This window comes from Phalacrocorax carbo, chromosome 26, assembly GCF_963921805.1.
Source record: "Phalacrocorax carbo chromosome 26, bPhaCar2.1, whole genome shotgun sequence".
Classification (NCBI taxonomy): Eukaryota; Metazoa; Chordata; class Aves; order Suliformes; family Phalacrocoracidae; genus Phalacrocorax; species Phalacrocorax carbo.
This window is the reverse complement of record NC_087538.1, coordinates 1871384-1887884: the sequence shown is the minus strand read 5'-3', so window position 1 is coordinate 1887884 and position 16501 is coordinate 1871384. Positions and strand designations below refer to the sequence as shown.

At 54.6% G+C, this 16501-nt stretch overlaps 1 protein-coding gene and 1 pseudogene across 1 annotated transcript; one reads left to right on the top strand and one right to left on the bottom strand.

Moving 5' to 3' along the window:
* The first annotated feature begins 4804 nt into the window (after window positions 1–4804).
* Window positions 4805–5764, top strand: LOC135317472 (olfactory receptor 14C36-like). The gene has a single exon (XM_064473766.1). It carries the CDS (start codon window positions 4805–4807, stop codon window positions 5762–5764), a length of 960 nt encoding a protein of 319 aa, XP_064329836.1.
* Window positions 5765–11666: 5902 nt separating this feature from the next.
* Window positions 11667–12644, bottom strand: LOC135317471 (olfactory receptor 14A16-like; annotated as a pseudogene).
* Window positions 12645–16501: the final 3857 nt, after the last annotated feature.

The window sequence follows — 16501 nt, the reverse complement described above, 5'->3', positions numbered from 1 at the left end:
GCTCACCTTGGTGAGGGGAGGACCTCCCCGAGGCACCTCCGTGCTCTTTGAGGTCGGAGCGCTTGTGCAAGGCTGCAGGAGGAGTGCGTTTGGTGCCCAGCACTGTACTGCAAGTGGTTGGTCTGCAGTGGGCGGGGAACGAGACAGGGCTGCTCCCAGAAATGGCGTGGGAGGGGAGGTCCGGGGGTCAGGGAAAGCAGGGTGGACATTCAGGGTGATGGTGTTTCTCTTCCCAAGTCACCATTACACGTGACAAAGCCCTGCTTCCCTGGAAATGGCCGAGCATCTGCCTGCCGATGGGAAGCACTACACAGCTCACTTTGGGAGTCTCTGTGGTGCCATTGGCCAGCGTATTTGGCTGTTAACTGAAAGGCTGGTGGCTTGATCCCACCCAGGGACAGATTCATCCTTCCCTGCCCATGGCACGGGTTTGGAACTAGATGATCTTTAAGGTCCCTTCCAATCCAAACCATTCTCTGGCTCTATCAAAAGAGGAGGTTATTCAGTCCCCTCAGCAAAGGCCGAGGAAGGAAAGCAACCTGAGGCAAATTCCTTGTTCTGACCCTTGATTTTTTATGACTTTCCAATGCTCTCCCCCACCCCGCTCAGGGGGAGTGAGCGAGCAGCTGGGGAGGGGCTTAGCGGCCAGCTGGGGTCAACATGCCATGTAATTTGCCTTGTTTCTACGTTTAGTAAATCCAGCAGCAGTACTATGCTCTCAAATAATTTCTTCTTCTTCTTGATGACAGTAAACTTTATTTCTTTAACGTTATGCCTCCCATACATTCTTCCTTGACAAGACAGTTGTTTCTCCGTATTATGTTCTGGCATGAAGTTTTTAGAACAGCACTTTCCCTCTCCTTTCTAGCTGTTACCATTTAATGGCAACACAATTACTCGCCACGGGGAGGAATGAGAGCCTCATTCAGGCTGGAAGGCACCTTCCTAGATATCTGTAGGAAACATCCTCCTCGAAGCAGGATCACACCAGCTTTCTCATGGTTTCATCCAGATGGGTCTTTGAAACTTCCAGGGATGGAGGCAGCGCACACTCTCCGGGAAACGGCTTCCCGTGTCTGACTGTCCTCACATTGCAGAAGTTTCTCCCTATATTGAGCCTGAGCCACTCGTGTTTCAGCTCGTTGCCTCCTGTGCTCCTGCCTTGCACCACAGTGTCTTCTTGGAAGCCTCACCACAGGCGATGCAAGCCTAGTACATCCTCCCCGCAAAGCCTCCATGCTCCAGGGTGTACAAGCGCTGCTCCTTTGGCCTCTCCTAAGAGGACAAGTGCTCCAGCCGTGGCCACCTCTGTGGCCCTCCAATGAACTTCTGTGTCCCTCCAGCTCGCCCATGTCTCTCTGACACTGTGTAGAACCAAAACCTGGGCAAGTCCTCTGGGTGTGGTGTAACAAGCGCTGAGCAGAGGGAGATAATCACTTCCCCTGGCCGTGCTAGCGCTCCTACAGCCCAGGGTGCTGTTGGCCACCTTTGCTGATGGCTCATCTCTTGCCTAATGGAACCCAAAGCCCTGCAGACCCTTCCCTGCAGAGCTACTGCCCGCCGAGGCAGTCCCTGTCCTGTGACACTGTCGAGTCTACATCCACTTTAGGAGCAGGACCTTGGCTGAATCTTTCCTGGATACCATGTGGTTGGTAACAAAGAGGATGGCGACAGACAAGCCAACCTGAGTAAATCCGGTCACCTTCTCCTTCAGTCAGCCAGCAGTGGGATCCAAGAGAACACGGTCTGGGGCACGGCCTTTCGCTCCTCCGCAAGTCCTTTGGGCACTGGTGACAGGTGCATGCGACGTTTGCGTTTTCCCCATGCTCAGGGAGCTCCCTCAGGCTCCACGGCCACTGGAAGACAATGGGGAGTGGCTTCCCTGGGACACTGGCCTGCTCACTCAGCTCCCCGCGATGCTGCCCCTCCTGTCCCATGGGCTGGGAGGGATTGCGTTTGCTCAAGTGAGCCCTGGCTTGATCCCATCCCCCGCTGCCTGATCTCCTCCAGAGTCCTGCCCTGAGTCCCAGAGGCCAGGAGACCTTGCTGGGGAAGGCTGAGGCAAAGAGGGCACAGAGAATCTCACATCTCTCTACCCCTGCCCTTACTAAATCCAGCAGTGCCCACACAGTGTCTTTGTTTCTCCTTTAACTGTTCCTGAAGTAGGAAACACTCCTTACGGTGCCCTTGAGTTGCCTTTCGAGTTCAGACTGAGTTTGGAACTGGACCCTTGCTGAGTTTGGAAGGTGCTGCCCTTGAAGACGAGCTGTGCTGAGCTCTGCAACCATGTCACAGCTCTGGCTCTTCAATGGAACACCACATGCCCGTTTGGAGAAAGGAGATCCTTCCCTGTCACCTTCCTGCTGTCCTGTTTAACGATGGGGCAATATAAGTGATTGTCGTGCCCAAATCGTTCCCTCACAGGAGAAATAACAGTGCTGGAAAGCCGTGTCTCCCCCCAGCTGAGGGGGGGAGCATCAGGGATTCCTGCAGGCTGTTTCACAGCAGGTTCCCCCGGAGCCCCAGGGACACCTGGAGGGAGCCCCGAGGGGCAGAGAAAGGGCTGCCTTGGGCTGTTCCTCTGCTGCCGAGCTGGGCTGGGCTCCTGGCGTGGAGGGAGCTGCTGGCAATGAGGCAGCGCTGCCGAGAGACAGCTCTGCCCAGGAGCAGCTCCTCTGCCAAGCGCAGCAGGGCTGAGGGCACTGCCTGCAGGCACCGAGGGCAGAGGAGCCGGGCAGGGAGAGGGGAAAGGCAGTCAGGGGTGGGACGAGGCTGAGAGACCACTGTGTGAGAAATCTTCCCAGCCCTCTACATGCTAAGTCTGTGGCTTCAGGAGAACGCAGCTGGTGTTCCTGGAGGGATATCCAACAGCTGCTCCATCCCACAGCAGAGGTGATCCTTGAGAAGGACTCTCACAGTTGCCCTTGCACAGAGGAGGAGGAGGATGTGATGAGGAGCAGCACTTCCCTGCTGCACCATCAGAAGGACAGGGCACGGCGGCTGCCTTCGCCCAGGGATGGCTGCAGGGTTTTGCAGCTGTGTGTGCATCATGGGGTGCATAAGGCTGTCCTTGCGAGCAGGGTCCCTGCGCCCCAGGGGTCTGTGTGCTGGGGCAGGGACTCTGCCTGCTCAGGCAGCTCCCCACAGCGCTGTGGGGACAAGCTATGGGAGAAAGGAGTGACCCTGGCAGGGCAGGCTCCTTCTGCTGTCCAGAGGGTGCAGCGTGGGTCAGGCTGCTCAGACTCTGTGCACGTTTGCAGAGGGTTATTTTAAAGATGGATGTCAAGGTAGTGCATTACCTGAAAGGGTGTGAAAGAAGTCTGTGCTTTTCGTTTTCTCTTCTTGGTTGTCTGGGTGGGCTGTGGGAGATGGGAATGTATTTCTGTGCTCTGGGGTAGGCACGGAGACCCCAGCTCTCGTCAGGACTTGTCTGAGCTGCTCCTTATCCCCTGCGCGCACAGAGCTGTCCCTGGGCAGGGCCCTGCTGCCAGGAGGTGTCTGCAGGGCAGAGCTGAGCACACAGTGTGTGTGGGATGGGCTCTGTGAGCAGGGAGAGGGAGGAGACGTGGGGACAGAGAAAGAGGTCCTGGCCAAGAGCTCCATGCAGCAGAGGCATGGGCAGGGAGGAAGAAAGATGCTGCCAGCAATGCTGTGGGAGGAGGGACTCAGGCGTCTCCCTGCCATCCCCTGCAGTGCAGATGCTTTCCCTGGAGCAACCCCCTGCTCTTTTCACTCACTGGGGACATGGCCAGGAGTTGCCCTTCCAGCAGCCTCACCACCAACGAGTGTGTCTGACTGGGTGTCCCTCTCCTGCCTCCCTTGGCAGGGTACTTTGGCATGTTCTCCTCTTCTCTCTGTCGTCCTTGTTCTTACTGTTACAGTCAGTGGTGGCGGGGGTGGGGATTCGAGTGCAGCACAGACACCAAGGCTGCAAGTACTGTCATGCACGTATGTCCATGGAGGAAAAACATCCAACTCCCAGCTTGTTAAACTTTGGGGCTCTGGGTACTGCAGTGTGTGAGGCTGGCAATAATCTCACCCTCTTCTCAGGATGTAACAAATGTAGGCAATGGGAGTGTTTCCTTGGGAGGTGCTGCTGGGCTGCAGGATGCCCTCCAGCAGGGCAAAGCTCTCCCAGGGCATCTCTGTGTCATGCGAGAGCCCCATGGGGAAGGTGCCTCGCGGCTACAGCCATGGAAATGCTGCTGGGTGGCTGTGAGTGGGCAGCTGTAATGAGCCCTCTGTGTCCCTGGCTGGGAGGGCAGAGCTGAGATCTCCTCAGGTACAATGGGGTTTGGAGGGGTTTGGAGGGGTTTGGAGATCTGCACTAAGGGACAGTCCCTTTGCCTCTTGGGACCCACAAGATTTCCCCTGCAGTGCAGCAGAAATGCCAGGGGTTTCTGCACCTAAAGGACCCCTCAGCTGTGGTGGGGCAACTGGAACAGAAGACACAAAACACAATCCTCTCAGCTCTGCTCTGCACTCAGGTGAGTTGGGAGCGACAATGCTGAAAAGCTATTTGATATCAGGAGTCAATTTATACTGAGATCACCCCCCGTTCCTATTTACCTGTTGCTGTAGGGCTGGGATGACTCCTGCAGAGCCCACAGCAGAGCCTCCTGCTCCCTGGGGCACTCTCCCTCCGCCAGCACCAACCTGAGCTCACTAAAGGTCTCCCTGAAAAGTGAAAGGCAGTTGGGGGCGTTTCTGTAAGAAACACAACAGGTTTTTTCTCAAAGAAATCTGTCCTAACTTCTCACTTCCTTTACCTCCCTGTTCAGTGCTCCACACCCAGATGCAGCAGATGTCCAACAGCAGCTCCATCACCCTGTTCCTCCTCCTGGCGTTCACAGACACGCGGGAGCTGCAGCTCCTGCACTTCTGGCTCTCCCTGGCCATCTACCTGGCTGCCCTCCTGGGCAACGGGCTCATCGTCACCGCCATCGCCTGCGACCACCGCCTCCACACCCCCATGTACTTCTTCCTCCTCAACCTCTCCCTCCTCGACCTGGGCTCCATCTCCACCACTCTCCCCAAATCCATGGCCAGTTCCCTCGGGGACACCAGGGACATCTCCTACATGGGATGTGCTGCACAAGCCTTTCTATTTGTCTTTTTAATGTCAGCAGAGTTTTTTCTCCTGACGGTCATGGCCTACGACCGCTACGTGGCCATCTGCACACCCCTGCACTACGGGACCCTGCTGGGCAGCAGGGCTTGTGCCCACATGGCAGCAGCTGCCTGGGCCGGTGGGTTTCTCAATGCTCTGCTGCACACGGCCAGTACATTTTCACTGCCCCTCTGCCATGGCAATGCCCTGGGGCAGTTCTTCTGTGAAATCCCCCAGATCCTCAAGCTCTCCTGCTCAGACACCTACCTCAGGGAAGTCGGGATTCTTGTCGTTAGTGCCTGTTTAGTGTTTGGCTGTTTTGTTTTCATCCTTTTCTCCTATGTGCAGATCTTCAGGGCTGTGCTGAGGCTCCCCTCTGAGCAGGGACGGCACAAAGCCTTTTCCACGTGCCTCCCTCACCTGGCCGTGGTCTCCCTGTTTCTCAGCACTGGCACATTTGCCTACCTGAAGCCTCCCTCCATCTCCTCCCCACCCCTGGACCTGGTGGTGGCAGTGCTGTACTCGGTGGTGCCTCCAGCAGTGAACCCCCTCATCTACAGCATGAGGAACCAGGAGCTCAAGCAGCCCATTAAGCAAGTGATTTCATGGATAGTTGTCAATATCAATAAACTTTCCATCACTCTCCAAAAATGACATTTAGTGTATCCCAATGAAGACCTTTACTTTGTTTACTGATTTATTTTTTTTTAGCTCTACCTGTTCTATTATTTATTGTTGTTACGTTCCTACATAATCGATTGTATTCATCTTACCCTCCTTATAAATGAACCTATCCCTGTCTATTACCTCAAATCTGTATTGATGTTTTTTGTAACGCCTTTTCAGAGCTGACACTCTCACAGCATCTCTGTAAGAAAATGATGCCTCCATCAGGCAGGACCTCAAGATTTGGCTGTTCTTCCAAAGCTGATGTCAACAACAGGCCCAGGAATTTCCCCCCAAAGGGCCTGAGCAGAAAGCTCATCGTCACCTTGGTGGCTGTTAGAGATCAAGGGTTGGGTTTAGGACACATCCCTTGATGTCAATTGACAGAGGAGGCGGTGCATGCTCACTGAGACACTGCCATACTGCGCCGTCCCAGCGCGCGGCAGGGCACAGGCATCCTCCAGGAGAGGAATGTGGAGCTGCCTGCAGCGCCCGCAACACGTGCATGGACCGTGTCACTGCCTGGAGCCCCACAAAGTGAGAGATCGCCCAAGGGGCAGTCAACCATAGGGAAAGCACTAAATCAACGTGCAAGACACAAAATTATCTTTCTTAATGCAGTAGGTATGATGGAAATGTTGAGAAGATTAAAAAAAACCGAAGCAACAAGGAAATAGAATGAAAGATGTAGAGAGGAGGAAGTGTCCTCTTGCAACTTGAAGCTTCAGACACTGTTGATGTTGCTGTCCTCCTTGCTTTGTTCTGTCTTGTTTTAATATCCTGATCCGTGGGGGGATTTCGTGTACTGCCTTTGTTTGCAAAGGCAAGTGATCCCAGGATTGGGCTGGGATGCAGTTACAGGGACACGGGCACGTGGTGCCAGTGTAGGTGCCCTGGGACCCTCTGCCCAGGCTCCAGCTGACACTTCCGAGGGCCTCTCGTCTCCAGCAGGTCCCCTGTGACAGCTGCCAGTGCCAGGCATGGGCTGCAGAGACACTGGCTCCTCCAGAGGCAGCGCTGGACACTCACAGTCAGACAGCGGAGCGCTGCCTGGAAACCAGAGAATTTCTGACACGTGTTTCAAAGGATGAGCACGACCGCCTCAGCTGAAACAGCTGAATACTTGCAATGAAATGTCAGTGTTTCCCCATGGTTTCTCGAAATGAGGAGTTTTCAGGATGTGCATTAATAGCAAGAGCAGAGCTATTGACCTTCCACTAGACTTGCATTGTCAGTGCTCTGTCTATTAGGCTGTGCATTTCATCTCCCTCATCTTTCACGCATTCCCACCTGTCCTACCTAAACTGACCACGTCTGACATCACCTTTCCAGCAGCCCATCTGCACAGAAACGCTTGCAATTGCTCTCCAGATTTCCCTTCCCCTCACTCTTTGCTCATTCAGGCACCTCTCAAATACACAGTTGCTGCTTTGAGCAGAAGGGAGTTAAAGGCTGCCTGTTGTTCCATAGTCTTTCTAAATGTGTCTTTACCCAACTCTTTAATTGTGTTTTTTTATCATATCTTTTCTGTCAAAAACATTTCCTGCATGATTTTGCCTTGTGGAAGGTGAACCTCATTTGTGGCAGGTTTTACTTGGCATACAATTGAGGGGTGGGTTTTACTTCAATGGTGAACCTTATCGGTTTTACTTTGTTTGTTCAAAAAATAAGAACCATCCCCCTTTGCCTGTGTGCAGCCAGTTCTCAAAGGAAAGCAGGTGGGAGCTGGTATGAAGGAGCTGCAACACCCAGCTGCAGAGACCAGTGGAGCAGTCTGATGTAAGGAAAAGCAGCACAAGACGCAGGTGCCTGACGAGAGACATGCTGGGGCTGGGGAGGTGCGGTGGGAGGTTGTCCTTACTGTGTCAGACCTGAAGGGACAGCTTCCCTGACCAGTCCAGGTCTCCCTAGGAGAGACCCTGGGTCAGTATCTATTGGAGAGTGCTGCCATTGCCTCTTCTCTAAACTGAAAAATATTAATCTACACCCTTTAAAATAAAAAGTCCTTTTTATTAGAAGCTCCTTGAAACCTTTCTCCATAAGTCACCAGGAAACTTCTCTAATTAACTGTACAAGACTTGAAGAAAATTAGAGGAAGAAATAGAGCTCGTTTGGGCTTTCTTTCTTTTAATGAGCCCCATCGCGTCTTTGGTGCCGAGTCCTTCAACCTTGGGACTGAGAGGAGATTGCGCAAACCTTTCCTTAAGTTAAAGTCAGAAAAAAACCCTGAAGTGTCTTGAAGCAGGACTGAGTCCCTCTGAGGAGGGCCATTGCTGAGAAAGGCTCCCCAGGGACTCGTTAGGGCAGATAACTGGAAGCCGTGACTCCAGGGAGGCCAAGGTAATGTGCCGGCAGCTCGGATGCTGGGGAAACCCTGGCTTTGCCTCATGAAGCAGAAAGGCCAAGCTCTGAGCCCCAGCCCCGGGGAAGGCAGACCCTGTCCCTCACACAGCGCTCAGGGCCCTTCCTGGGGCAGGGGGCTGTGGGGTCTGTGATGGTGAGTGAAGGACAAGGGTATGGCAGTGCCCAGCCTCACTGGGGTGTGCGAGGAGGCGAGGAGGCCCCCGTGCCTGAGGACAACGTGTCTCCTCATAGGCCTTGCTGGCAGAGACACTTGCCAGAGCCACGGGGACAAAGCCTTGGGTTCTCCTGGCAGCTCCCAGCCTTGCCAGCGCTCTTTGCCATCTCTACCAGAGCTTGTCCTGTGCTGTCCCACAGCCGATGCTTCTTCCCTGCACACTGGAGACACCCCCCTCACTTCCCACCTTGCTCTCACCTGCCATTGCCATACAGTCACTGACGTCTGTCTGTCCTCACGCTCTGTTCTGTGAGACACAGAGAGGGACTGATCCCATCCTCCTTCGGGAGGACTTCATGTACCACAGCACGACCCTTTGAGGGACATCTCTTCCTTGTCATGGCCACTCCCCACCTCCCAGGCTGCCCTGCATGGCAGTGCTGCTCTCGCCTGCTCTTCCCTCCCTCCAAGGAAAGCTCCACCACTGGGAAACCACCCTTCAAGCAGGCGTCCCAGCACGGCAGCCTTCCCGTGGCCTTTCCCCTGAGCACCAGAAGTAACCTCACCATCATCCCCGCAGGCTGCCGCCCTTCAGCTTCTCCATAGACACGGCCAAGCTGCGTGCCTGCTGCTGCCCCATCAGGCCCCCGGGCAGCAGAGACACGACACCCAGAACAGAAGCCCCCTTCGTGCAGTGAGCCCGGCTCCTTCGGCAGAGGGGATCTCACGGTTGCTGTGCCAGCCAGGTGCCTTCTGCCAGCCTCTCGGAGACGCTGGCAGGTGTCAGCTTACAAGCCCATACCCCAGCCATGGGTCAAGGGCTGACCCACCGGCTCTTTCAGAAAGAAGTGACCTCACAGTCCCTTTCCCAGCCACGGTCCTGCTCTTGGCCTGTCACCTCCAGAGGCACAAGTGACCTCACAGACCCCTTCACAGCCTTTGGCTTCCTCCTGGATTGGGAGTTCCCGAGACACAACTGACCACACAAGATGTACCCAACCGTCACCCTCCTTGTGGCCCTGTAGCCCAGGACCTGAGCAGATAAAAGTAAGCTTGGTTCATCAAATTTATCAGAGGGATTTCCTACCAATACTTTGAGTGGAAAAAGGTTCCTCAGAGGAACTGCTGTATTTATACTGGTGCGATTTATATCACTAGTTCTGGCTCTCTAATCTTTCTTCTTCCTCTGTTTCTTCTGTCTTCAAACAGCTCTCCCAAGACAAGACAGTCATTGAATGTGAGTATTACTGGGGTTGGAAAGATACCTGAATGCCATTGTGCTGGGTGTTGCTCAGATGGAGTCAGCTTCTCCAATAACAGCCCATATACTGCTGTGCTACATACTCCTGGCTAGAACAGTGTTGATCACACTGGAGTTGACTATGTGAGATGGATCAAGGTCTTCCTGTAACTTGGCATCATCCACAAGGAGTTGAAAATGTGTTTTGTCCCATCATACAGAGGGATACTAAAAAGGTTCCACATGGGGGTCAAGGGCTGGTCACTGAGGGAAGCAACCAGTAAGTGTCTGCCAGGAGGACTTTGTACCATGGATGATATTTGACCCTCATCATTCAGCCAACTTCCCACCCACCACATACTCCACTTCTTCAGTCCAGCTGTCAACAAGCTGTCAAGTGTGTCCCTGCCCCCATCCTTTCTGCCCCACAGGCTGTAGGTGAGAGGATTGAGCAGGGGCGGGGATGGTGTTGGAAAAGGGCATCGTCAGACTGTCTCGGGGGGCTGTTCTGGGCATCACTTAGACAACGATGAGAGAGGCTGTAGAAAAGAGTGGCACTAGCGAGGTGAGAGGAGCAGGCGGAGAAGGCCGCCTGCGTGCCCAGCTGGGCAGGAGGGCTGCCCCAGGGTGGCAGCGCTGGTGCACACAAGGGATGCCGGCGTGAACAGAAACTGGGAGACTGGGCCTAAGCACCAGGTTCTGAAAGCAGAGAGCAGGAGTGTCATGGTTTCACTGCAGGAGAGTGCCAGCACTGGGGCAAAAACCACAGAAGAAATGGTCCAGTACATCAGGGCAACAAACCTTCATCCAGCCCAGGCACTCTGCAGCCCCTCGTGCCAAACTTGCTCCCAGCACGACAGGAGGGAATTGGCCCAGGGGCTCCTCAGGCAGCTCCTGCTGCCCCAGGGACAGGGCAGCCTGCCCCAACCGGGCACCTGCACCAAAGGATGTCTCTCTCCATGCCTCACGGGCACACACACAGTGCCCTGCTCCTCTCCCAGCACATCCCATCTCCCCACAAGATGCCTTTCCCCAGCTAAGCACGCCTGTGCTGGCCTGGCCGCCCATTCCTGCACCCTGCCCCCATGCTCCCCACAGCCCCCGAGCTGGCGGTGCTGCGCTGCAGAGAAAGTGGGCTGTGGTTCACTGAGGGTAAGACAAATCACCCACCAGGCTCCTTTCCCTGCCCCTGCTGTGTCCCCTGGGCTTGCTGAGCTCCTGTTTGCCACTTCACACCCAGATCTAGAGTGTTGTTTCTGGGCGACACCGTGCTGGACAGGCTGGTGCTCGGTGGGGTCCATTCACTGCCAAGTCCCTGGCACACGCTGTCCCTCCCTGCACATCCCCTCTGCTCTCCTGGCACCTCCCAAGTCCCTCCAGATAAACATTCACCTGCCATCAGCCCTGTCACATGCTCCAGAGCCCCAGGAGGGTCAGTCAGAGACCATTCACCACCTGCATGGGTGCTGGCCACCAACAAGCAGCACCTGAACCAGCCCTCAGTCCCTTGAAGGTCATACTGGGACCATGACCTCATCACACTGAGCCCATGGAGAGCAAGCAAAACAATGAACCGATTCCTTGGGCATGCTCTTGAGAGCATTCTTGGGCCTGCTCTTGAGAGCAACTCTGGAAGAAGACATAAGCCTTCAGGTACTGCACTCAGGAGATGCCCTTTCCTGATGGAAACGGTGTTGTGGTGTTATGTGCCTTCCTGAACGCACAGCACTAGAACACAGCAGGACCGTGACCAATCTCCAAGAGCACTCAGGCCTTACACCCGCTCAGCAGCTCAGGAGGAGAGTGTGGACGTGGGAAGAGAGCAGCTCTGAAAAGACCAAGAGCTGCTGCTCCCTGGCAGTGCTGCTGTGCCGGGACTCTTTTTCCCCCCACCTATGTCCACAGGCACGGCCCCTGCAGCTTCATAGAGGTCTCAGAGGAAGGGTGTTGCACAAAATGTTGATGCAGGGTCCTTTTTTTTCTCTTTAAATACACAGAGAGCACAGTTCCTCATTTACACAATCTCTGGGTCAAATTCAACAGTAGACAGTGAATTAGAAGTGGGATAGATAATAAAACTTCATTGTGCACTTGCACACACCCCGAAAATATTTCAAGGTAAAATAGGCTTGTCATGAGTTCCATTCTGAGTGCTGTGGAGAAGGCAACAAGCAGTTTCTTGCACCTGAAAAACATCCAGTGATCAGTTTCCCCACGGCATCCTTGAGCTCCTGGTTCCTCATGCTGTAGATGAGGGGGTTCACTGCTGGAGGCACCACCGAGTACAGCACTGCCACCACCAGGTCCAGGGATGGGGAGGAGATGGAGGGGGGCTTCAGGTAGGCAAATGTGCCAGTGCTGAGAAACAGGGAGACCACGGCCAGGTGAGGGAGGCACGTGGAAAAGGCTTTGTGCCGTCCCTGCTCAGAGGGGAGCCTCAGCACAGCCCTGAAGATCTGCACGTAGGAGAAAAGGATGAAAACAAAACAGCCAAAGGCTAAACAGGCACTAACGACAAGAATCCCGACTTCCCTGAGGTAGGTGTCTGAGCAGGAGAGCTTGAGGATCTGGGGGATTTCACAGAAGAACTGCCCCAGGGCATTGCCATGGCAGAGGGGGAGTGAAAATGTACTGGCTGTGTGCAGCAGAGCATTGAGAAACCCACCGGCCCAGGCAGCTGCTGCCATGTGGGCACAAGCTCTGCTGCCCAGCAGGGGCCCGTAGTGCAGGGGTGTGCAGATGGCCACGTAGCGGTCGTAGGCCATGACCATGAGGAGAAAAAACTCTGCTGACATTTAAAAGAAAAAGAAAAAGAGCTGTGCAGCACATCCCACGTAGGAGATGTCCCTGGTGTCCCCGAGGGAATTGGCCATGGATTTGGGGAGAGTGGTGGAGATGGAGCCCAGGTCGAGGAGGGAGAGGTTGAGGAGGAAGAAGTACATGGGGGTGTGGAGGCGGTGGTCGCAGGCGATGGCGGTGACGATGAGCCCGTTGCCCAGGAGGGCAGCCAGGTAGATGCCCAGGGAGAGCCAGAAGTGCAGGAGCTGCAGCTCCCGCGTGCCTGTGAACGCCAGGAGGAGGAAGTGGGTGATGGAGCTGCTGTTGGACATCTGCTGCATCTGGGTGTGGGTCCTATAGGAAAAGACAAAGACAAGTTAAGACAGGTTTCTCTGAGCAAAAACTATGCCATTTCTTTTAGATCCTCCCACTGTGTCTCGCAAAACTTTTTATACCTCTGGGGAAAGTTTCATTCAGGTCCCTGACTTGAGCCTCACTGTGTGCTGGCTGAGCAGCCAGGACTCTGTGTGTGGCCTCTCGAGGAGTCATCCCTGCCCTGCTGCACAGGGTACGTGGGAATGTGGCGGGGGAACAGGCTGGATATTCAGCATTTGTCAGACAAAACCACGCCAATCGCAGAAGGGCTTGTTCACATCTCCACTCCAGTGCTGAGGAAAGTGAGTATAAGAAAGGACGCTTATTAATTTTCTTCACATGCCACGTCTGGTTCTCTGAAGTCAGAAGTTCCTGCATTTCTGCTGCACATGGAGTTATTGACTGTGAGAGCTGCCTAAGAGGCAAAGGGATTCACTGTGGCTTAGGGCAAAGTGAGGGTTGCTGGAAGGGCTTATTCCCAAGTGCCCTGCACTGACACCTTTGGGTGTCAGAGACCAATCGCACTCCCATGTTACCCTGAACAGACACCAGACACTGCTGACAGCTGAGGGATCGCTAAATGTCTCAACCTTACTTAAGGTATCTGAGCAAGGTCTCAGCACCCAAATCTTGCCAAGGAGACCTGAAGCTGGAGGTTGGAAGGATACCCCAAGGAGATGCCCCAGTGTCCTGTTGAAGAGAGCTCAGTCACGGGCACACAGCGCGTTCCCCAGCCACACAGACTGCTTTGCCCACAGCCCCACAGTTAGAGAAGAGCTTGGGCACTTCATTCCCATGGAGACACTTGCTTGGGAGGAATCTCAAGATCAGGGCTTGACTTGGCTGCTGCAACTCCCATGCCCCGAAGAGCCTGACAGCAAGAACTAGATAAGAGGAACAATATCACAGGCTAGTGCAGAAACAAGGACGAATGCAGTGATGGTCTGGCTCAGAGAGGCAGCAGAGAGACAGCCGAGCGCTCAGGGAAGCGTTACCCTCACCCAGCTGTGCACGCCAGCTCCCAGACATCAACATTGCCCTCCTTCCCACAGCATTTCTCATTTTAATTTCCTCTCATTCCCTGATCATACCTCTGCTGTCTGGACATTTTCTTCCTCAGAGGTGTTTGTCTGTGCCATGTCTTCTCCCTGTCAGTGCTCACAGGCCCATCCCAACCTCTGTGTGCTCACCTTGGCCCTACAGAAACCTGCCTGTTTGCAGGGCACTGCCTGGGCACATCTTCCTCTTTGCAGGTGGGAAAGGGCAGGTCAGGACAGCCCTGGTGGGGCCAGCAGAGGTGATGCTGGTGCAGTCCAAAGGCAGAGGAGTGGCTGAAGGCACTTCAGGAGGCTCCCAGTAGACATGCTGGTCACTCAGAGTTACAGCTCAGGAGACTCAGTAGTTGTTCAAACATTACAGCTCCTATTCTATTTCTCCCATCTCCCCATCATCTCATCCTTCCCCAAGTAGGAAATTGAAAACAGACCCTGGAAAGCTCCTTCTCTTTACGTCAATCCCCACCTTGTCCTGACACACACAGCACCCTCTCAGCAGCAGAACCCAGCCCTGCACTGCCGAACACCGCTCCTTCCACCCACAGCCTGTCCCCACGGCCCCAGGGAGCTCCCCGGGCAGGCTGAGCGCTGACCCTGGCATGGAGCAGAGTCCCTGCCGCAGCACAGAGTCCCCTGGGGTGCAGGGACCCTGCTCTGAAGGACAGCCCTGGGCAGCCCTGGGTGCGCACCCACCTTCATCCCACTGCAGCCATCCCTGGCAGAAGGGAGGAGGGGGCTGGCTTGCCCCGTCCCTCGGATGGTGCAGCAGGGATACCCAGCTCCGCAGTATGACACCTCCTCTGCACTAGACAAACTGTGAGAGTCCTCCTGAAAGACCCTAAAAGCTGTGGGAGGTGCCAACCTCAGGAGATCCCTCCAGCAACTGAATCTTCACTGGCCAACAACCAGAGACTTAATGTTTCAAATTCTGTGAAGATTTCTCCCCCAGTGAGATCTCAGCCATTCTTCCTCCCCAGACTGACTTCAGCCTCTCTCATTTATCATGTCTGCCCTCAGCCCTGCTGCGCTTGGCAGAGGAGCTGCTCCTGGGCAGAGCTGTCTCTCGGCAGCGCTGCCTCATTGCCAGCAGCTCCCTCCACGCCAGGAGCCCAGCCCAGCTCGGCAGCAGAGGAACAGCCCAAGGCAGCCCTTTCTCTGCCCCTCGCGGCTCCCTCCAGGTGTCCCTGGGGCTCCGGGGGAACCTGCTGTGAAACAGGCTGCAGGAATCCCTGATGCTCCCCCCCTCAGCTGGGGGAGACACGGCTTTCCAGCACTGTTATTTCTCCTGTGAGGAAACGATTTGGGCAGGACAATCACTTATATTGCCCCATCGTTAAACAGGACAGCAGGAAGGTGACAGGGAAGGATCTCCTTTCTCCAAACGGGCATGTGGTGTTCCATTGAAGAGCCAGAGCTGTGACATGGTTGCAGAGCTCAGCACAGCTCGTCTTCAAGGGCAGCACCTTCCAAACTCAGCAAGGGTCCAGTTCCAAACTCAGTCTGAACTCGAAAGGCAACTCAAGGGCACCGTAAGGAGTGTTTCCTACTTCAGGAACAGTTAAAGGAGAAGCCAGGCATGCCCATATTTGTATTTCAGCCAGGGTGCATGCCAGGAGAAATCAATTTTAGCAAATCCTTCCATAGGATCATAGAACCATAGAATCAATAAGATTGGAAAAGACCTCTAGGATCATCAGGTTGAACCATCAGCCCAACACTACCATGTCTGCTAAACCATGCCCTGAACTGCCACATCTACACATTGTTTGAACACCTTCAGGGATGGCGACTCCACCACCTCTCTGGGCAGCCTCTTCCAATATCTGACCACTCTTTCAGCAAAGAAATTTTTCCTAATACCCAATTTAAACCTGCCCTGATGCATCTTGAAGCCGTTTTCTCTCGTTCTACACTAGTAACCTGAATGACCAACCCCCACCTCACTACAACCTCCTGTTAGGTACTTGTAGAGAGCGATAAGGTCTCCCCTCTGCCTCCTCTCCTCCAGACCAAACAACCCCAGGTCCCTCAACCTCTCCTCATATGACCTGCTTGCTCTCCAGACCCTTCCCCAGATGCGCTGCCCTTCTCTGGACACGCTTCAGCACCTCAGTGTCCTTCTTGCACTGAGGGGCCCAAAACTGAACACAATATGCAAGGTGTGACCTCACCAGTGCCGAGCACAGGGGCACCATCCCTGCCCCGATCCTGCTGGCCACATTATTCCTGATACCAGCCCGGGTGCTGTTGGCCTCCTTGGCCACCTGGGCACTCCTCAGGTTGCAGGCAAGGCTTCCCTCGGGCAAGGAGGAGCTTTGGGCGCGTGGAAGCATCAGCAGGGCAAACATAAGATCTGTTTCTTCTTGAAATGCTCTTTCATTCTCTGATGCCTGCTCTTATTTGCTCATTTCCATTTCTTTCTCCTGTTGCAGAAGACTGGAGGAACGAGAGCGCCTTTCTGGGAGAGCTGGTGTTTGGGGGTGGAGATACCGCTGAACTTTCCTGTGACAGCCAAGGCTCTCCTGTGTCTGGTTTCTGGTTTAAAGACGGTATCGGGACTCATCCATCCTCCCGCATCACCCCCAAGTGCCCCCGGGTCCTCGAGCAAAAGCAGTGCCACGAATGGGTTTGCCTTTGCCTGAGGCAGGAAGAACCCAGACTGTTTTCCCAGAGGCTGGTGCGTGACAGGGGGTGTGATACACCCGCTCCGTGCCGTGCCCTTTGGCCCAGGTGTCTGTGAGGGTGTTTCAGAAATGAGT